At 35.2% G+C, this 20,667-nt stretch overlaps 3 protein-coding genes across 5 annotated transcripts; 2 read left to right on the top strand and 1 right to left on the bottom strand.

The window, feature by feature from the left end:
- Window positions 1-1,700: 1,700 nt before the first annotated feature.
- Window positions 1,701-6,297, top strand: LOC130711030 (serine/threonine-protein kinase SAPK7-like). The gene is made up of 9 exons (XM_057560464.1): window positions 1,701-2,444; window positions 2,992-3,066; window positions 3,161-3,262; window positions 3,428-3,481; window positions 3,572-3,664; window positions 3,752-3,844; window positions 4,139-4,243; window positions 4,326-4,424; window positions 5,770-6,297. Exons 1-9 carry the CDS (start codon window positions 2,325-2,327, stop codon window positions 6,094-6,096), a joined length of 1,068 nt encoding a protein of 355 aa, XP_057416447.1. The 5' UTR covers window positions 1,701-2,324; the 3' UTR covers window positions 6,097-6,297.
- A 1,661-nt stretch (window positions 6,298-7,958) lies between these two features.
- LOC130712105 (ferrochelatase-2, chloroplastic-like) lies at window positions 7,959-13,899 on the top strand. 2 transcript variants are annotated; one of them, XM_057561945.1, is made up of 11 exons: window positions 7,959-8,118; window positions 8,214-8,367; window positions 9,279-9,606; window positions 9,809-9,952; window positions 10,553-10,654; window positions 11,031-11,134; window positions 11,229-11,355; window positions 11,759-11,911; window positions 12,708-12,808; window positions 12,942-13,143; window positions 13,319-13,899. In XM_057561945.1, exons 2-11 carry the CDS (start codon window positions 8,261-8,263, stop codon window positions 13,541-13,543), a joined length of 1,593 nt encoding a protein of 530 aa, XP_057417928.1. In that variant the 5' UTR covers window positions 7,959-8,118; window positions 8,214-8,260; the 3' UTR covers window positions 13,544-13,899. The 2 variants fall into 2 exon arrangements, with proteins under 2 accessions (XP_057417928.1, XP_057417929.1); XM_057561946.1 differs by having other exon boundaries at window positions 7,976-8,123.
- Window positions 13,900-14,989: 1,090 nt separating this feature from the next.
- On the bottom strand, window positions 14,990-20,450 carry LOC130712037 (TOM1-like protein 5). Of its 2 annotated transcripts, XM_057561861.1 has the most exons (11): window positions 20,012-20,450; window positions 19,739-19,787; window positions 19,094-19,206; window positions 18,543-18,621; window positions 18,205-18,303; window positions 17,985-18,098; window positions 17,579-17,736; window positions 17,253-17,328; window positions 16,802-16,887; window positions 15,821-15,988; window positions 14,990-15,589 (listed from the first exon to the last, which is right to left on the bottom strand). In XM_057561861.1, the coding sequence occupies exons 3-11, from the start codon at window positions 19,198-19,200 to the stop codon at window positions 15,226-15,228; spliced, it is 1,251 nt and encodes a 416-aa protein (XP_057417844.1). In that variant the 5' UTR covers window positions 19,201-19,206; window positions 19,739-19,787; window positions 20,012-20,450; the 3' UTR covers window positions 14,990-15,225. The 2 variants fall into 2 exon arrangements, with proteins under 2 accessions (XP_057417844.1, XP_057417845.1); XM_057561862.1 differs by lacking the exon at window positions 19,739-19,787 and having other exon boundaries at window positions 19,094-19,208; window positions 20,012-20,431.
- Between the last annotated feature and the right edge of the window lie 217 nt (window positions 20,451-20,667).

The following is a 20,667-nucleotide window of genomic DNA, read 5'->3' as shown; positions in this document are numbered from 1 at the left end:
TCTTCATAGTTGTTGTGGTTTTGGTTGTAAAATGGGTTGTTTGAAGAATTCTGGGTGTTGAAATGGGGATTGTTGGGATCCATTTCAATACAAATGCTAATAGATAGATAAATAAGATGGTGAGAGAGATAATAAGAGAGTGAAAAAACTTGGTTTTTTTTTTCTGTGTCCAAATCAAACGAACCAAGTCTCTATTTATAGAGAAAAAAAATCATGAATTTTGGTATAATTTTTTTTTTCAGAAATTTTTTTTTTTATGAAATAATTGAGTTCAAAAGATAAGGAAAAACGAAATCCGGACGGACCAACCAGAAGCAGCCACGTGGCAGGGCACGCGCCTTGTCTGGGCGTGCAGGCCACGCGCCTGCGGTGGCCACTGGCCTTGCGCCACGTGGCACACCGCAGGCTGTTTCAACATGTTTAATTTTTTCAACAAAATCACCCTCTCTCTCCCCTTTCAACCAATTTCAACAAACCACTAAACCTATTAAACACAATCAAACACATTTTAACAAAGGATTCAACCATCCATTGTGCATGGTCTAACATTGCTTATGAACCAAGGTCAAGACATGCATATATACTGGATATATGTCCAAGTCCCTTGTATCAACCTCAGTCCCAAAATGAAATCAAATGAATGGTAGAGATGAAGAAGAACTCAAAAGACAAAATAGAAAATATTGGTGAAGGCAATAAATGGGAGCAAATGATTGATTGATGATGATGAGTAGGATGAACATGAAAAATTGCAGAACCTGGCCATGCACATGACTACATGAGTCGCAGGTACAATACATGTGGCGTGAACTGCTGACAACACGTACTAACATTGCATTGAGAACAACAACAACAACAAGTTATTTATGGGCATTGATCAGTTACCATATAATTGTTTGAGGAAAATTAATGAGCCAATCGCTCTCACGCGACGGTGGTGACCGAGTGCTCCGTGTCGGCTGCGGCCAACAACGGGAGGAAAGTCCGGTTGGATCATATGATATTACGTCCCTACTGCCTCTTGGTCAACGCGTTTTCACCACATTCACATTCCACTTTCAATTTAATTAATACAAGACAAAACAGATATTTCTTGTCTAGTCATATGTTTATCAAGAATGTTAAGTTAACTCATCAAATTAGTTTTGAAATATCTCCTATCACTAAAATTAGATGGATTTTTTTAAAAATTTATTGACCTAATTATTCAATCCTCAAAAACATTTGACCGAAGTTGTGTAAATGGCATATGATTTTTTATATGTATTGCTCAAAAATCAAACGCTCGATCATACGTTTAATGAACATAGGTATCAATTTACCAATTGGGTTAGACTTTGTTAGTTTTGATGTGTTTTATTTTTTTGATATATACATCCGGAATTCGATCACCCTTTGGATGCCGCAAGATTCGAGATTTAATCACAATTATTACTTATTATCCCTACCTTTAGTAAGGACTAAATTCGATAATTTTTCTCACACACTCAACCTACGTTGTCAATTGAGTAAAGATTATTAAAGGAATAAAATCATATTGTTTCTAAAACGTCAAGTATCAAAACTATTCATGACTTATTTACGTATCATAAGATTTTTAGTAGAAGTAATGAATAATTAATCAAATAAATGATGGAGTGGTTGCTGAGTAAGGCAAAGACACCGTTAAATTAAAATTAAAGAAAAAGAAATTAAAAAAAGGAAGAAAGAAGATAGATTGTGAAGACGACAATGAAATTGATTGAGGAATGAAGAGAAAAAGGTGTGTGTCTCCTACAGCAACGGCGTTGTTCAAGATCCAATTCCAAAATTCCAATTCCCAATTCCAATCACAGTTTTGCAGAGAACTCAAAAACCTGATTCAAAATTCAATACAATACACTACACTGATCAATCAATCAATGGCAGTGAGTCATGAATAACTGGTTTCAACAAGCTTTCATTGATTTGATTTGATTGGATCTCCATTCTCCATACCCATTTGCTTCAATTTTCTAATGCTTTCTCTCTCACTCTCCCACGTGCTGCACTCTCTCCTCTTCTTCACTCTCTCCCACTCTTCAATCAAAACCTAAATTAATCTACCACCTTCTCTCTCTATCAATTTTCATTATTATATAAATCACAGATAGAACCGTTTTTTCAGTGAAAGCTGCCTCCTTTAAGATACCCTTTTGATCAGAGTACAATATGGTGTTTTGATTCTTAAAGGGTCTTGCCTGCATGCCCATTTCAGATTTTCAAGTTTTCAACAACCTTTTACCTTTTCCATTGATAAGCATAACTGGTTGTGTTGTTGTTGTTTGAGTTTTGAGGATTTGATCATGGATAAGTATGAGACCGTGAAGGATTTGGGAGCTGGGAATTTTGGGGTGGCCAGGCTCATGAGGAACAAGGAGACTAAGGAGCTTGTTGCCATGAAATACATCGAGCGTGGCCTTAAGGTTTCTTTCTTTCTTTTGGTCTTAATTAATTGATGTTTTCATTTATGTCTGTCTTTTGATTTTCAGATTTATCTCTATCATGTTTTGCATTTGGGATGAAATGAAGGAATGTAGGAGGGGGAGAGTTTGATCATTTTAGCTCTTCAATTTTTTAGACATGAAATAGTATTTTGTATGTTTGGGAATCCTTCTTTCATTGATCCTTGAAGTCAAAATCAATTATGGGGAGAAACTTATGTGAGTAGCTTCGGGTTTCAATATTGATTCTGATGAAGGAGAAGCGGATCCGAACATGTTAATAGCTCCTTGTGATTCCTGATCAGAATTTAGAATCTCATAAGTTATCACCTATACTTTGAGTTAGCAAATCCAACATATGACATATGGTTGAAACCTAAGCATGCTGGATAAAAAGGCTTATCCTCCTATTTTCTTTCCAGTTCCCCTGCTGTTTGTTGTTTCTATTTTTATTAAATGAAATTGAAAAGCTATTATATTTTGACATCTTTGATTTCAAGTTCTTTTACCTGCTTTCCCTCAATTCCAGATTGATGAGAATGTGGCTAGAGAGATTATCAACCACAGGTCCCTTCGGCACCCCAATATAATTCGCTTCAAGGAGGCAAGGACTTTGTTTACTTGTTGGATCACTTTGTGTTGAGTACTCTGTTTGATTAATTTGGAGCTCTTCATTTAATGGGGTTTTGATTTTACAGGTGGTTTTGACCCCCACACATTTGGCAATAGTAATGGAGTATGCAGCTGGAGGAGAACTCTTTGAGAGGATATGCAATGCTGGCAGGTTCAGTGAAGATGAGGTTAATAACTTAACATAATCTAAGGATTTTCTGCTTTTTTTTCTCACTTTTTCAGTGAGGTTAATAACTTAACATATTCTCATGATTTTCTGTGTTTTGTCTCACTTTTTCAGTGCCATTAGTTCTGTAACCATCTCTCATTTGTTTTCCCCTTTGATTGTTCAGGCTAGATATTTCTTTCAGCAGCTGATATCAGGTGTCCATTACTGTCATGCCCTGGTACAATCATGCTCAAGTTTTTGAAAATAGATAGGACTTTCTGTATTCAGAAATAGACAAAGAACTTATGCTTTTACACATCTTTCGCAGCAAATATGCCACCGAGATTTGAAGCTAGAAAATACCCTTTTAGATGGAAGCCCTGCACCCCGCTTGAAAATTTGTGACTTTGGTTACTCCAAGGTACTGTAATGAAACCATTACGTTTTTAAGTTATGATACTATTTGGTTTAGCATTCATATCTCTGAATGTTTCTTATTTTGGTGTAGTCATCTTTGCTTCATTCACGACCCAAATCAACTGTTGGAACTCCAGCGTATATAGCACCAGAGGTGCTTTCTAGGAGGGAGTATGATGGGAAGGTATGTACTCTCTACAGTACTGATTCTTCATAGTAACTTACATTTTGGCGTTAACTTCACTTTCCAGCCTACTGCATTTCAGAATCTCTTGTCTTTTTTTTGGGTCGAGTCGGGGGGTTGGATTTGTTTTAATTCCTCGATACACCTTGCAGGTCTCTAATTTTATAGCTTTATTCCTCTGGTCATGCTACCTGGAAAAGTCTTTTTGTATGAATCTAACGAATAAAGGATTTATACCCTTCTGAACCGATATATTAATGATTCCATAATGTTCTATTCTAAAAATTGTTTTAGCTGGCTGATGTGTGGTCATGTGGAGTGACTCTTTATGTCATGCTGGTTGGAGCATATCCCTTTGAGGATCATGATGACCCTCGGAATTTTAGGAAAACTATTCAGGTATCTTATCCTCCCTTTTAATCCTGATTTTCATGTTGTTTCATGTTATTATCTCATCCCCATTTCCTGTCCTCTTCTGCAGCGTATAATGGCTGTTCAATACAAAATCCCTGATTATGTTCACATATCTCAAGATTGCAGACACCTCCTTTCTCGTATATTTGTAGCAAATCCGTTAAGGGTATGTTATGATGTTTAAGTAACTTTTATTTGCGATGATTAGTTTATTACAATTTGGATAGATTGTCATGTCATTTCAGTTCATGTATGTCTTCTGTGTTATATTCCAGAAGTACACATCTGTTATTGTGTTCACTGGTTATTGTGGAAAACTATGGCAATGGATAGAAAAATAATCGAAAGAAATTTTGCTCGTAAAGTGAACCTTGTTGACTGAAAGCTATATCTATCGAGAAAATCTACATCCAACCCCTATTTTATATTCATATTTGGTACCCTCGTGTGTAGTTGATTTGTTATTTTTAGAAGCTGAACACTTGATTAAAGAACTAAGGATAGGAACTTATGCAGAGGATCATATAAAGTTTAATTGCTTGGCTCCATGAGTAAAGCTTTAGTGTGACAGAAAATTCAAATGCATCCTTTATTCTTAAGAATAACTACCATAATTTCAATCTTAAAAGTCATTCTGAAGACTAGAAACAGAAATAAGTTCTTACACTTGTGAGTTGTGGCATCTTGTTTTTGTGGATGATTAGTTTGGTTTTTTTCTTTTGCAATGAGGGAAAGGTGGAGAGACTTTATTGTTTATTGTTTTTGTTACTATCCTTGTTCTCACCACCATTATTGTTCTGGGGTTTGGCTTGAAAAGCACTCTCCATAGGTCATTCTTCTCTCATAAGCCTTCTTTATCTTGTGCCTACAATGCATTCGACACTTCTGTGAAAGTGATGCTTGACAGATCTTTTGACACTTCTAGAGATGAAATTGTAGCCTCAAATATTTCTGGAATTGTAGCTAGGGTTTTCTGAATTATTCAAGAATTAGAAAATTTAGTAGTACTGAGGAGTCTTGCACTGTTCAAAATGGCAAGGAGTTTGTCAGAGTATTCCTTGATTGATTTTGATTCTTTCAATTTCTGACTTCTGCAACGTGAACTCTCAAATCAAATTCATCACTTGTATGCCTTTGACCCTTTCATCTCCCTCATATTTTTGCTTCAGAAATCCCAATTCTCATTGGCTGCCTTCAATGTCATTATTCTACTGAAAATGATAGATGAAACAGCTGCAAACTTGGCTTGCTTTTGATTTTTTCTGCTTCATTTCCTTCTGCTTTCTTATTCGAGCAAGAGTTGGATTGGCTAGCAAACAGATGTAGCTAATGTGTCTTCACTCTTCAGTTCATTCTCCCCAGTTTTTTTAATGCAAAATTCAAGATTTTAAATGTAATTTATTTATGTAAAACAAGATGCTTTTGAAAATATACTTATTACATTGGATATTAGGAATTAAGTTCTTGTTTATATCAAGCTAACTTCCTGATCTTGTTCTTATTGTTTACAGAGAATCTCTCTTAAGGAAATCAAGAACCACCCATGGTTTTTAAAGAATCTTCCAAGGGAGCTAACTGAATCAGCTCAGGCTGTCTATTACCAGCGAGGAGGCAACCTGAGCTTTTCTGTTCAAAGCGTGGAAGAGATAATGAAGATTGTGGGAGAGGCAAGAGAACCGCCTCCAGTATCTAGGCCTGTCAAAGGTTTTGGGTGGGAAGGTGAAGAAGAAGATGAAGAAGATGTGGAAGAAGAGGTTGAGGAAGAGGAGGACGAAGAAGATGAGTATGACAAGAGGGTGAAAGAGGTTCATGCAAGTGGAGAATTTCAAATCAGTTAAGCAGTGTTATTGTTGTGTATTTGCTAAAGCTATTGTTTATTATTATGCTAGAACTCACCTATTTATGTGTACTATAATTTATTAGAACTCCTATAAACCAGTGAACTTATGGCACTGTTCATGTAATGTAATACCTGTATCACCATGGAAGCCGTGTATGAGAACAGTATTAGCTGTCTGATAATATTGTTAAATTACTCATCCTTTTTGTGACCAAGATAATTAAATGCATGTTTGGATACTTGGTAGAAAGCCATGGTGAGCCGAAATCATCACGGCCAAAAGGAACTTTCCTTTGCTTGTGTGGCTGTCTATATTGTGATTTTGGCTTCACAGTGATTTTTCATCGTGTATTCAAACATGCACTAATCCCCCCTTTTATATCCCCCTTTTATAGTAGATGAAGGAATGGGCAAACAAAAACACATGGTGTGAGTAAACACACATATTCTAGAATCACATTTGATTAGAAGTTACGAGTCTTAACTTTTTTTTTGTTGAACTTGGGTCTTAACTTGAGTAAACGTGCATTGAAACTATCTTCGTACTAAACCAACTCTTACAGGAGAGATGTAGCATTATCAAACGTTAACATGTGTATTTTCTGATTCTGACTATATTCATTCCAAGCTGGGACCAAAATATGGCCAATGGCCACAGGGTAAAGGAAAAAATGGAAATCAGATTGTGATGTGTCATGTTTTGCTTGATGTATTGTCAATTATGGTTTACCTAACAAATGCAACCTTCAGGATTTATGGCTCATGTTACATGACACCCGAGTGAGGTTGCCTCTATGAGAAATAACCATCAAAGTAAGAAATAATGTAGTATACAATTTTCAACAAAATAACAATTAACACACGATCAACGGAAGCTAAAAGAGTAAAAGACCTTGTACATCTTAATTTTATATTGATGATATTTTTTCTCAATTTTTATTTGCATTTTAAATGTGAATGTGATCCCATCATATTTTACAGAACATTTTAAAAATGCTATTTAATCACAAATTTTTTTTAGAAACCAAATTTAATCACAGCTTAGTTTATAGATATTTTTGTTATTAATATTATTATTAAAATAAATAATATTTTACTGATGCATATTTGTTTTTGAAAGTACTGATGCATATTTATAATCAATCAATGGTTTTTTTTAAATTAATTTTTTTATTTCCTATAGGAAAATTAAAATATTACTCTGAAATAAATCAATTTTAACTCGAATTTATTGTAAAATTTAAAACATGGATCGTTTTTAGTTAATTCAGTAAATTAATTGCAATTCATGAATCATTTTTAGTTAATTTGTAAATAAATTATAAAAATAAATATATACCATTTATCATTCATGGGCACAATGCTCATTTTGGTACAAACCAAAAATTTTCCACACATCACAAAAATAGCTTGTGAAAGTTAATTTTCAGAAATTGACTTTCAGAAAGTACAATGGGAGTTTTAGGGTAGCACCAAAAGTTACCCCCAATTAGAAACTTCCTTAATATAATTTTATTTATATATTTCTTTATTAATTTATTTGAAAGGTATGTATAACAAATACAAAAATTAGAACAAATAAGGCCAAAAAAAGTACATCCATCAAGGGAAAGGGTCAAATGAAAAACATTAATTTCTTTCAACATGCTTGTTCATATAATGACAAGGATCCAAAGATTATCATGAAAAATGGTGGGCAGTAAAAAATGTTGGAGATGACATGATAAACAAATAGAAAAGGAGAGGTGGTGTGGGCTTTTTCAACCCCACAAGTCACTCTCAACCTCAAGGGTCCCTCTCTTCATTTAGATTTAGATGCATAGACATTTATGACATTGATTTTTTCTACTTGTGCATCCAAACCAAACCAGTCCATTAGGCAAAACCCAAAAAAATAATAATAATAAGAAAAAAAATAAAAGAAAAAAAGAAAAGAAAAAATGAATATTTACATGGTCTTCATTCACAGTTCATCCTCTACTAGTGCTGGCTCCTTCTCTTCCAAGTTTATGGGAATTTGGTAAAGTTGGTTTCTTTTCTGTAAATTGAATTCTGGGTTGTGTTCTTTGAGGCTTGAATTTTCTTGCTAATGGCTTAAAACATGATTTAGTGCAGAACCAGAAGGACAAGTAAAGTTGTGAAAGTGCTTTTGCAAGCTAGCTATGAATTCTGCAATTCATGCACCGTCTTCGCCTTCATCTTCTTCTTGCTCCTACATTCGTCCTCTTCCATGCATCACTTGTGCTTCTCGTAATTTCAAGTTTCCTATGTAAGTGTTTGTTTTACAGTGATTATGTTCTGTTCTGGATTTTTCAGTAACTTGCTCTTATCTTAGTTTTTGAGAGAGAGAGAGAGAGAGAGAGAGAGAGAGGTTCAAGAGTGTGCTTATTTCTTGTTTGAGGTTTAGTTGTTTGGATTTGAAGATGGAGTTACTTAAGCACCATATTATGATTTCTAACATCTGAACTAGTGGCCTTAGCTATTATAAGATGGATTTTCAGCTTCAGGTGTTGATCATGAAAGTACAATTTTCTTCATTTTTTAATGGCATTAATGGGGGGGGGGGGGGGGTGAAAGCTGCATTCTATGGTCTGATATGCATTTCTATAAGGTTTTGGTTTTTATGACAAACTTCCAATTTTAGAATGAATTATTCATATGTTTTGAATTGTTGGTTGTGAATGCTATTTCAGGGAAACTATTCCTTTATTTTAAAAATATGTGAAGATTTTCCTAAATCTAAATCCAACTTTATTTTAGTAAACTGGAGTTATAATATTTCAACTACCCTTGGTTAGCTCTCAAGTTCTGGGACTGTAGATTTTGTATTTTAAGCGGACACGGGCAAACATGATCCAAACTTGTGTTCCACTCTTTTCCTTGTCTTCCTGTAGCTGTGAAGTGCTGCACTATCATCCAAGTGCTTTCATGTATCAATTTTCTTTCCAGTTGTGCATCCAAGCATTTGTCTTGTCTTTCTAAATTTGCATGTGATGTATGCAAAGATATGACTTCAATTTGCTTGTTCAAATTTGTTAATATTTATGGTTTCACCGTAATACAAAACATACACTTTACTTCTTCATCATGTTAAATTGTGTTTTTTCTTGTATCATGACTATTTTATCACAAAATTTTAGTGGAGTTTTCCAGTGCTTTTAACATCCTTTATTTTCGAAGGCTGTTGCCGCAGGCAACATGTACCACTCAAAAGATGCATCGCTGCTCTGGAGGCAACATGGAAGCTTCTACTAACCCTAGTCCATTGAAAAATTGTATAGTTGGCAAATATAATCCAGGATGGTCTGAAACACAACCCTTGTTTTCCAAGCAATCACTCAACAGACACTTGTTGCCAGTGGAAGCTCTAGTCACTCCAACTGCTCAAGATGTATCTGATACACCTTTTCTTGGTGATGATAAGATTGGAGTGTTACTGTTAAACCTTGGAGGTCCAGAGACTCTAGACGATGTGCAGCCTTTTTTGTTCAATCTTTTTGCTGATCCAGTAATTCTCTAGCTTTAGCTAACTGTTATCCTTTTTATCACTAACTTGTTTAGGTTTAGATAACCTTAAACTTTCAATTTCTGATTCTTATTTATGTCCAGTTATATTTTATGTACATTCCTGCCAGTTTTCTGGTTTATGAGGAAAACTTTGAATTTCTTATGCTTTGATTGTTACTTATGTTTTCCGTACAATTTTGCAGGATATTATTCGTTTGCCAAGGTTATTTGGTTTTCTTCAAAAGCCATTGGCCCAGTTTGTGTCTGTTTTAAGGGCACCAAAGAGCAAAGAAGGCTATGCTTCAATTGGTGGTGGTTCCCCCCTTAGACGTATGACTGATGCTCAGGCATGGCACTTCCTGTCCTGCTAACAGATATTATTGCATATATTTCACTTCCAACTGTTTGATAGTTCTTTAGAGACTTAAAATTTAAATTTATCAGATATTGAATTGGTTATGTATGAGATAGAGAGGTCTTGAGCTCTTTATATATGTATCTAGTGTATATAATTGATATCTTGTATCCATTTTAAGTTTTAGGAATAAAATAAGCAAATTGGTTGATGGCAAAGAAGTTATGGATCTCTTTGAGAAAGTCAGTCTTTTGCATAACAAATTTTCTGCACAATAGAAGTTAAGAAGTTAGAACTGTTTCATGTAGGCAGACATATTGTTTCAACAGGAAATTTAAAGTTACCAGATTGTAGAATTTTTATAGTCTTCTCATGTAATTAATGTTTTTCCAACCATTTCAAGCCAAATTTTAAAATTTTCACTAGTTCATTGAGATTTTACGATCAGCATGTTATATTTTTTCTAATGTTTTTAAATGCTTTTTAATGCTACACAATATGCTTTGGGGTACATAACATGTCCACTCCATAAAATTATTCCTTTTGTTGTTTTAACTCTCTTATTGTTCTTGCTCCGTTGATGATCTAACAGGCTGAAGAGTTGAGAAAATGTCTTTGGGAAAAAAATGTCCCAGCCAATGTGTATGTTGGAATGCGTTACTGGCATCCATTCACCGAAGAGGCTATTGAGCAGGTCTTGCATCATATTGTTCTTAGAATACAATGTGAAATTGGTTAGCATTTGATTAAGATGATGCCACTCGTAATGACATATTTTACAATTTTCAAGAGGATGTCATCTGATTTCTCTGATTAGTTGTATATAAATGCATGGCAGCCTTTAGAACTGTTTTGAAAATATAAAATCTGTTTTAAAGGGTGGTTTGCAAGAAACAGTTGCTATGTTACTTATCAAATATATGCAGTCTTACTGGTTATCTTATTGAAAAAACTTTTACCCTTGAACTAACTCGTGGGTGAACTAATTCTTTTGAAATTAGTTGATATAATTTTATATTCCATTTGTCTATCTGTGATTATTCATTTTTCCTTTGAAATATAACATGTAGATTAAAAGGGATGGAATCACAAAGCTTGTTGTGCTTCCACTTTATCCACAATTTTCAATTTCAACCAGCGGCTCAAGTCTGCGTCTCTTGGAGAGTATATTCCGGTGATTACTATAAAAATGAACTGTTATCACATCATTATGTTCCATTCTATCATCTAACATTCGGTAATGTTATGAATTGTTTTTGGTTCTTTAGAGAGGATGAGTATCTAGTCAACATGCAGCACACGGTAATACCTTCATGGTACCAGCGTGAAGGATACATAAAGGCCATGGTAAATTTAATTGAAAAAGAGCTAAAGGGTTTTGACTGCCCTGAGAAGGTACCACTTCTTTTTGTGTAAATGACAGAGATGGTTCTTAAACATTTTTATCTTATCATTGTTACTCTTCTTCTCCAAATGTTAGGATAATGCAATGGTGATGGTAAGAGTAACTTACTCGACTAACTAATGAGCATTGCAATGGTAACTTTAGTTTCAAAAAAAGAAATGGAAGGACTTACCTATATTGTGGGATTTAAATGCAAGTGAAGAATTATTTGGGGATCAAAATCACATATTAGCCATAGTGGAGGGGCTGAAAGTGCAATTAAAACTCATTTTCTCTTATTTTGGCATTGCTTATAAAGTTTTTCCTGAACTTTGAGTTCCCTTAAGATTGAGGTTGCAGGTCACGTTTCTGTAAATATATGTTCTTACTCCTAGTGACTGATGCACGTTGCAGGTCATGATATTCTTTAGTGCGCATGGGGTGCCACTTGCTTATGTAGAAGAGGCTGGTGATCCATACAAGGCAGAGATGGAGGAATGCGTAGATTTGATCATGGAAGAGCTTGAGAGAAGAAAGATAACTAATGCATACACCCTTGCTTATCAGGTAGTCTTTTTTTATAATAAAATTGCTCATCCTCGCTCTCTAGTTTAAAAGTATTAATACATGATATTGATTTATAAAAAAGGCACCAAGTACTGAGGTGTGTATGGTACAATCAGAGAGTTCTCTTTGAAAAATATGGATCCGAGTTTGAAGAAGGGGAAAGAGTCCTTGACCCGGAAAAGATATAGGAGGATTTATCCAATCACATAGTTTGGGCTCCTAGAATATGGTGCCCATAGGGCTTTCTATTTGATTTTATCGAAAGGCCCATTGAATTGGGATTTCCCTATTGGGCCAGGTCATTTCAGGGCAAGCGGATCATTTATGATAAAGAGTATGAGCTTCAAGAGAATGATTCGGAGTTCTTGCAGGGTGGAACCATGCAGTACAACATATATCAAGAGGGCAACTCTATCTTTCGAAAAGTGAACATTTTTGTCAAGAATGGGAATTTTCCAGCATAAGAAAGTCAATGTCTAGACTCTGGAGTGAGACTTCTTTTCAGCTTATGTATAAAGTACAGCCAGTATAGTCCTCACCAAAGTTACCATTGGGGTTTCTCTATCAACTAGGCAATAATATTCCTAACAGTTTGTGTGATTCACCTGTTATTGCATAAAGAAACCTCTTTGCAATAAAACGCTCCTCTTTGATAGGGATCTCAGGGAACCCCGCGGAGAACTGATCCCTATGCAATTAATCTGTACCAATCTCTTCCTACTTCCAAACCTGACTACTGCTTTTAGATACATCCTTTTACAAATTTTCTAACAATTGACCATGATTCTTGTTACAGAGTAGAGTTGGACCTGTGGAATGGTTAAAACCCTACACCGATGACACAATAGTTGAACTTGGGAAAAACGGAGTAAAAAGTCTGCTGGCTGTGCCAATTAGGTAACACCAGCCTTCCTTGTTAATGATTTTAGTTCACTTCTATCTGTTCAGTGGCTGCCTTCTTTCTCCCTATCTGTCTCAAACCAACACAGTGAACAAGTGAGACGAGCATTTTTTCCTATTCTCTTCACAGCTTTGTCAGCGAACATATTGAAACTCTTGAAGAAATTGATGTTGAATACAAAGAGTTGGCTCTAGAATCCGGTATAGAAAAATGGGGTCGTGTTCCTGCACTGGGATGTGAACCCACATTCATTTCAGATTTAGCAGATGCTGTAATTGAGAGCCTTCCATATGTTGGTGCAATGGCAGTTTCAAACCTTGAAGCTCGACAGGTATTCTTCTCAACTCATATGTATATTTTTCTATTCTAGAAGTACACACTTTCCAAGTCAGGGAACTGTTGATATCAAATTATAAATTGAGTCATATTAGTTTATATAGATACTGTATTCTGTAGTTTCATACTTTCTTTGTGTGATCTAACAGAAAGTTTTGGCTCTTTGGCAGTCTTTGGTTCCCCTTGGAAGTGTAGAAGAATTATTGGCGGCATATGACTCGCAGCGTAGGGAGTTGCCGCCACCAGTACTGGTGTGGGAATGGGGGTGGACAAAAAGTGCTGAAACTTGGAATGGAAGAGCAGCTATGCTTGCTGTGCTTCTTCTGTTGTTTTTAGAAGTCACCACTGGTGAAGGATTTTTGCACCAGTGGGGAATATTGCCCTTGTTTAGGTGAATGAGTCCTCCACTGCCCTCAATTGCAGTGGAATATAGTTTTGCATGTATATGTATACCATTAGCATCACATGTGCCCCTTAAGATATAAGGTTTGCACTCGGGAGTTCTCAAATTTAATACATGTTTGGAAACCCTTCTACTATTGATTCTGACGGCAGAATCAATTATGGGAAGAAGCTTTTGTGAGTAGCTTCTAGTCTGATGAAAAAGAAGCTAATCCAAACATGCTTTTAGTTTAGACATAGCATTTGTGGATGGAGTCGAGATAAAAATAATGTATAGTGACTTCCTCTTATGTGTATCTGAAGCATTTTTACTTGGGTTTCATTACACCTGATAGGTGTTACCTGAAAATAGCAGTTGTTCACATACCATGATACCAACATTCACACGCATAATAGTCTCCACTTCATTTCCACTTCCCTTTTCTCTTTCTCTTTCTTCTCTTTCAATCACATCACATATCACATTCTTTCTAAATCGGTGTTGTTCTTACACTTGGGTTTCATGCACATCACATATCACTATCTCATTTACAAACACGCTCTTGACAGAAGTTTTTTCAATATGAAAATATTAAATACTAATAATGGTAGTTTTCCAAGATAGGCTTAAGGTTTTCAAAAATAGTAAGAATTTGTAAAAAGTTGTGTTTTTTTAGTTGTACTTTTCAGTAAATAACTTCCATTGCATGATTTATTAGCTGGTGTCTTTAGATCATTCAAAATCGTCATTGAGTAATTTAAAAGAGGTAAATACTAAATAACCCCCCTCGATTGCTCATGTTGAATATGAATATCTTTCCAGTTGTAAACATGAACTAATGCAATTATTAGAGCATAATAATACTTTCCTATTCATGGTAAGTAGTTAGTTGATCAGTTAGGTAAAATACATTTATGCAGATTGGTTGACATAAATTATAATTAGCCTATGGAGCGAACTTTATTAGCCTTTTCTGTTTGTTAAACTTTAAATTTCATGGCAGATGAATCAATTGATGATTTTGCTTTCCAACATATCAAAACTCATCTTATGGCATTAGAGCCCCAAAGCATCACATAACTAATCATCCACTCTCTTTCGTCGTATTAAAGAGAATCTGAGCATTTTCTGGTTCACCTCCAATAGATGATACCAATTACCATTTATGGAGTAGATCTATGACAAGAGACTTGTTGTCCAAGAACTTCAAATTTATGATGTACGGAAAATGTTCAATTTTATGATGGTACCATGGATCACTCAAACCCTCTCTTATGAAATTGCTTAAGGCATAGTATACATTGAAAATGTTATGGAACTCTGGAAAGATCTTGCGGACCGTTTCTAAAACAACATCATTTTCAGATTTCAAATCTCTTACAAGAGATATATTCATTCAAGCAAGGTGATAGGAGCATTTCAGGTTTCTTTGGTGAAGATTCTTCGGAAAGAGCTTGAATCATTGCAAGAGGAGTATATATTAGACAGAAAAAGCATCACCACACTAGCACCTGGAACCTAAAAAACCTCAGGTCATGGCGCAAATGATGTCAAAAAGGAAAAGTTCCTTATTACATTAGCATGAAAAAAAAAGGTTTATATTCAAAGAAAAACAAATTTCATCAGCATCGACTTTAATTCTCAAAGGGAATGAAAAAAAAGGTTTAAATAAGATCCTTCTGTTAAGATATACTATCAATCACTAAAATCAAAGCTTCCACTGTGAGAGCTGCTGCCATTATAACTATGCAAGGAGAGGCCTCTCAAGTGTCCAGCCAAAGTTGTACCATCCTTCTTATTCTCCTGAAAATATCTCTCCCTCTCAATGTGCTTTGTAGGTGGTGGAGGAATCGCCAGATGAGAAAGCTCCCTGCCGTGATTTGAATTTGGAGGAGGAACTACAGCAGGCGCAGGACGAGCATTAGCTTCACGAGATGGCTCCGAAGCGAGTGGTCTGATTAGAGGACGGTTGAGTCGCTCTTCAAGCAAACCCAAGGAAGGGTACTCAGGTTTAGTCTCTTCATCTTGAGGCTTTGCACAAGCCTTTCCTTTGCGTAATCTAAGAGGCATTAGTCATACATACATCAATGAATACTCGAAATCCAGTTTGATGCTTCATAAATAGCTAATAACTCACATTGAAACTAGGTTCCTAGTGACCAAAACTGCTTTCATTGTATTGCACTATTTATTGGTAATCAAGACAAAAACGGAATGAATATCCAAGCTCCAGTTTCATCCTTCATAAAAAAGCGAATAAATTTAGCATGTTCAAGAACAGGAAAGGCACCTTCGGAACAACTGTTCAGCTTCCTCCTCCTCCTCCTCCCTTGCTTCTTCACGGTCAAAGTGTTTAGCAGTTGCTGTAGCTCTGCCAAAGAGAAGTTCATCATGTCTAGCAAGAACTTTCTGAAGCTGCTCATTCAATTCAATTGCTCGGGAAACAATCCGCTCATCTCTACAAACAACCAAAGAAAAAGCAGTTGAAAGCACAAGGTGACCATAGAATAATGCATTCATGAGCAAATTTTGTTCTTATTTATCTATTCAGAAGAGAGAATGAAAATTTTGTTCTTATTTATCTGTCCATGTAGTAGTTCAAGTTACAGTGATTGTCATTTTTCCATTTATACTCAGTTATCCAACATTGTAATTCTAAAGTACAATAAAAAAAGCACTTCCACAATTAAGTTGTCCAAATAAAGGGTTAAACATGAAGTCTACAAAAAATAATACCAACAAAATAATTGCATTCCTGGGTATCTGTGTTTTCTTCTCTCAGTAGGGAGTAAATTGCATTCCTGGGTATCCATGTTTTCTTCTCTCAGTGGAAAGATAAATAAGAATGGAGGGAGTAAATACTAGGGAATTTAGCAAGAACAAGTTTTCACAAATATATTCAATTTTAAGAATAATAACCACTAAATTAATCTATGGTATACAAATCATGATTAATCAGGAGCCACTTATTGCCATAATTGTTGCTAAACAAAGAAAACTATTTGCCAAGATTTTTTTGTGATTCACTTAAATTAGTATATTAATTTTTCCATTATACTATTAATTAATATAGTAAATAACATATTCATCTGCGATTCTGATTACATCTTAGAAAATAACAAGCAACATGGAAAAACTGAGTTATGCTTTTCTAGGCCCAATAGCAAAACTTCGTTGCACATTGGCTATTAACATACGAAAGATGAAGTATCAAAGCAAAATCTTATACCAACATCCCAGCTGGAATAAAAAACATTTAAAGCAGCCTTACCGAGAAGCCATCACAAGATGCATTACCCTCTGCTTCTGAAATGAACATTGTTCCACAAGATCGAGGGTGAACTCATCTCTTCCTGCCTAGAAAAGAAAAAAACGTAAATTCAGAAAAAGGTGGAAGTGATTATTTACATGTTTCATAAGTTCATCTCAGGGTATTAGGTTGACAAGATAAATAAATATTTAGTGGGCATCATCATCATTTGACAAATTCCTTCTTCAGCCTCATTGTTTCAAGTTTTCTGTACTATTTTGAAGAAGTTTGCGATGTTTCCATTTTGAGCCTGTCAATCTCAAACCCAGAAGCAAAACAAATTTGAGAGGCCTGTAACTTTGACTGGAGAAGCATCTCAAGACACATGAATGCAATTATGAATCAAGTTAAAGTGCAAATCAGGTTCTTGGAGTGTGAACTTCTAGTTTCAGTATGAAAGATCTTGGCTTACCTGAGGATTTTGGGCATCAACAGCATCAAGGACTTCTTTTAGAACTTCCAATGCATTACTAGCTTTTTGAATGATGCTGAAAAAAAAACAATTACAAAATAAGAAATGTTCTTAGCTAGATGAAAATGATAACTAGAGTGAATAAATACATAACAATTCTTATCATAATAAATCTAGGCAAAGAAGGCTTTCCAAAGATCATGTAAATAATATAAAAGAAACAATGAGATTTCCGTGAAGTGGAGGGAAAATGTGATTGCCACTAAAAAGGGTTTTGAAAGATCCTGTCAGCCATAAGTTTAATAAAAGTGAGAACCACAAATCACCTAGATTCTGGAACAGTTTGGGACTCTGGCTGAGCAAGCACTTCATGTCTAAGTGAGGGCTTCTCCCTGTTTGGTACATTATTAGCCCTATTAGGTTGTGATCTAGGACGATTGGATTGGACAACTTCAGCCCTTTGAGGAAATTGCACCCCAGCACTCTGCAAAAAGTAAAACACAATTTAGTATTGGCATTGAGCAGACAAATAATGAACTAGCATATACAAAGGGAACAGTAAAGTAATAGCTGTGATGTTTAGAAGCAAAAAGAACTTAGATTTTAAAAATCATAATGTATAAAGAACTTCACATCTTTTTACTCCGATAAGACAATACTCCAGCCATAGTATAGATCAGAACTAAAAAGAAAACCCAAGGGTTGTACTTCACATATCTGTACTGTACCTACCACCAATTCATAATATGCATTATAATACTGTGGAAACTTTCCAGAAGCACCACCAAGGGATGTCTGTGTTGCATCTAGTAGGAGAAATATCCGCTCCCTCACAGGCAAATCAGACTGAAAGCAAAGAAAAAGATCAGACAGAGAGAGAGAGGAAGAGATTGAGGAAAATTTAACAGTGCTAAAGAACAATAGTCTGTATAGTGTATGGAGAAAAACTCACCTTTTTCTTCACAATTTTCACAAGTATAGGAATAATTCCTGTATCAATCACCTGCTCATGAATACGATCTCCAATATTGTTCATCAACATTTCCAGTAACTAGAAAATCAGCAGATGAAACATGAGTTCCTAGGACTCCATATTACAGGAAAGCAAGCCATTTAAATATTCAAGAACAGGAAATCACATAACCAATGTCCTATGCTTCATGTACAGTGGAAACCATGTGGGACCAAACAGTCATCACATGAGTTGTGGTATACGTAAAATGCTTTAGAAAACTTAGCTTAAAAATTATAAACATGCAAATTTATAATAAGGTTATACTAATTACTCACCTTGACAGCATAAAGTTGAGTGTCGGGGTTTTTGTTACCCAGTCTCTTTTTTATACCTTTGACAACATCTCTAGCTTGCCTGAACACCAAAATAAAAAATGACTGTAATAACAGCATCGCTGGGTGCGTTAGGATAATATGGCACATTATTGAGTTCATAGTCAAGTGAAAGTGACCAGGCTCAAGTATCACGTGGGCATAGTGGTGAGCAAGTACCATAATTAACATAATTCCAATTGCTATTATCTTATCACCAAATATCAGTTTACCACATTACGGCTTCTAAATTCTAATTTAAATTTTCTTTCTGAAAAATAAAACAGAGTGACAAACAGACAATGTAATTGAAATGAAAAAGAAATACCCAATTTGGCGTGACAAATACGGAAAATTCAGTTAAAATCAAATTTGGAATGAGAGATAGAAGCATGGTTCATGAGGATTATCTTCCAATAATAAAGAAAGTAATGAAGTGCAATTAAAGATGAAAGAAAATAAATGATTTTAGTTTCATGAAACAATACCACATAAGAGAAGAATTTTGGGGGTACCTTGGACTTGGATCATGAGCAACTAATTCACAGATTTCAATATTTTTTATCCAATCAACTTCAGTCAGTTTCTCACTTGTTGCAGCATTGATAAACTCAGCTGCCATCTTTATCTACATAAAGATTTTTAATGGTCAAATAGATATAAAATCAAAATCAGAGTGAGAGCAACTATATATCAAAATCAAATAAGGTGGCTTTATCAACTTTCACTGACTAGATACAGAATGAGAGCAGCTAATGGAAAATAAGGGTCTGTTTTCCCTTCCTTGTTTTTGACTTTCACTTTCAATCACAAAAATGTCACTTTATTTCGTTTTCATATGCATCAAACAGCAAACCACAATATATGATTTCTCTAGGAAAGTGGAAGGTGATTAATGATTGATCCACAAAGTATAGAAAAGTTGCTATCACAAGAATCAGTAATTTGTATTATGTGAAACCATCTTCCACCATTAGACAAGTAGATTAACCTCAGTTAGAGATGAAATTTAGTACATGTTTGGAAATCCTTATTCAATTTATTGTAAAGCCAAAATCAATTAGAGAAGCTTCTGTGAGGAAAATGAAGCTGATCCAAGCATGCTATGACATGTTTGCAAAAGCAGAAGGGTAGTGCTGAATCAAATGCAGTGGTCTTACCTATCAGGGCAGCAATCAAAGTCTGAACTGCTAGGATGTCAAGAACGGCCTGTTGAAAAATCCATGTAATCAAATTCAGCTAAGAAATGGAATTTAGAAAAATAAGCAGAAATCAACAACACCCTTCGATCAATTCTCTATCTCCAGAAACCAAATGATCATCAGACATCAAATACATGTTCAGAACAGAAAACTTAAAAACCAAAACTTTCGTGCTTCTGATTCATGGGCAAGTGAAAATTACAGACAACAACAAAGAAAATGCATTTGTACCTGGAAAGATGGATAAAAAGATGGAGATCACGAGCAAGAAGCTGATGATGCACTGATAAACCCTAACAAGCTTCAGCATTTTTTATAGCTACCGACCCAGAACCCAAGATTAAATTTTTCCTCTTCTTCTTCTATCTCAGCGTGCTTTACTTTTACCCTGAACTTTAAAGTTTGAAGCTTTGTAGCATATGGCTATGAAATTGTTAATTGGGGAAAATTTGTGAGCTTGAACAGCTACTCACGGTGATGAGAGAGACATGATTGTTTGTTTTGAAAGTTGTTTTATAATGATTTGATAATTGAAAATAGGTGATTGTAAGAATCTAGTATAGGGTAGGATTGGATTGGGTTTGTAGATTGTTGTTAAGGTAAGCACCGCCCTGAGACCTGTCCTTGTCCAAGTCTACACACAGCTATGTAGGACTATATAGTAGCTTCTTTTCCAAGGAGAACTGGAATTTGTTAACTTTACCTACCTTTCATCTTCTTTTCATGCTTCATCCTTTTATCTATTGACACCTGTGTTTCAAGAATATCATCTTCATCCATCCATCAACAAGCCTTATGATACTAGGGACTCCTGACGGGTTAAGACGAGTTGAGTTTGTCTTTCATCCGACTTTAAATGTTGGTTGTGTAAATTTTTTTAACCAAAA

The sequence above is a fragment of the Lotus japonicus genome, chromosome 4, assembly GCF_012489685.1.
Source record: "Lotus japonicus ecotype B-129 chromosome 4, LjGifu_v1.2".
Lineage (NCBI taxonomy): Eukaryota > Viridiplantae > Streptophyta > Magnoliopsida > Fabales > Fabaceae > Lotus > Lotus japonicus.
The sequence above is the reverse complement of the archived record's forward strand: the minus strand, read 5'-3'. Positions and strand labels throughout refer to the sequence as shown.

What these genes read in the sequence shown, in the direction of transcription:
- LOC130711030 (XM_057560464.1), top strand. Translation starts at nt 2,325, where the DNA reads ATGGATAAGTATGAGACCGTGAAGGATTTGGGAGCTGGGAATTTTGGG. An exon ending in ATATAATTCGCTTCAAGGAG is followed by an intron (nt 3,067 to 3,160) that starts GCAAGGACTTTG and finishes TTGATTTTACAG; the next exon opens with GTGGTTTTGACCCCCACACA. An exon ending in GTGACTTTGGTTACTCCAAG is followed by an intron (nt 3,665 to 3,751) that starts GTACTGTAATGA and finishes ATTTTGGTGTAG; the next exon opens with TCATCTTTGCTTCATTCACG.
- LOC130712105 (XM_057561945.1), top strand. Translation starts at nt 8,261, where the DNA reads ATGAATTCTGCAATTCATGCACCGTCTTCGCCTTCATCTTCTTCTTGC. An exon ending in CGTAATTTCAAGTTTCCTAT is followed by an intron (nt 8,368 to 9,278) that starts GTAAGTGTTTGT and finishes TTATTTTCGAAG; the next exon opens with GCTGTTGCCGCAGGCAACAT. An exon ending in GTTTTGACTGCCCTGAGAAG is followed by an intron (nt 11,356 to 11,758) that starts GTACCACTTCTT and finishes TGCACGTTGCAG; the next exon opens with GTCATGATATTCTTTAGTGC.
- LOC130712037 (XM_057561862.1), bottom strand. Translation starts at nt 20,090, where the DNA reads ATGCTGAAGCTTGTTAGGGTTTATCAGTGCATCATCAGCTTCTTGCTC. An exon ending in ATGCATATTATGAATTGGTG is followed by an intron (nt 17,737 to 17,984) that starts GTAGGTACAGTA and finishes TACTTTTTGCAG; the next exon opens with AGTGCTGGGGTGCAATTTCC. An exon ending in CATCTTGTGATGGCTTCTCG is followed by an intron (nt 15,989 to 16,801) that starts GTAAGGCTGCTT and finishes GGTTGTTTGTAG; the next exon opens with AGATGAGCGGATTGTTTCCC.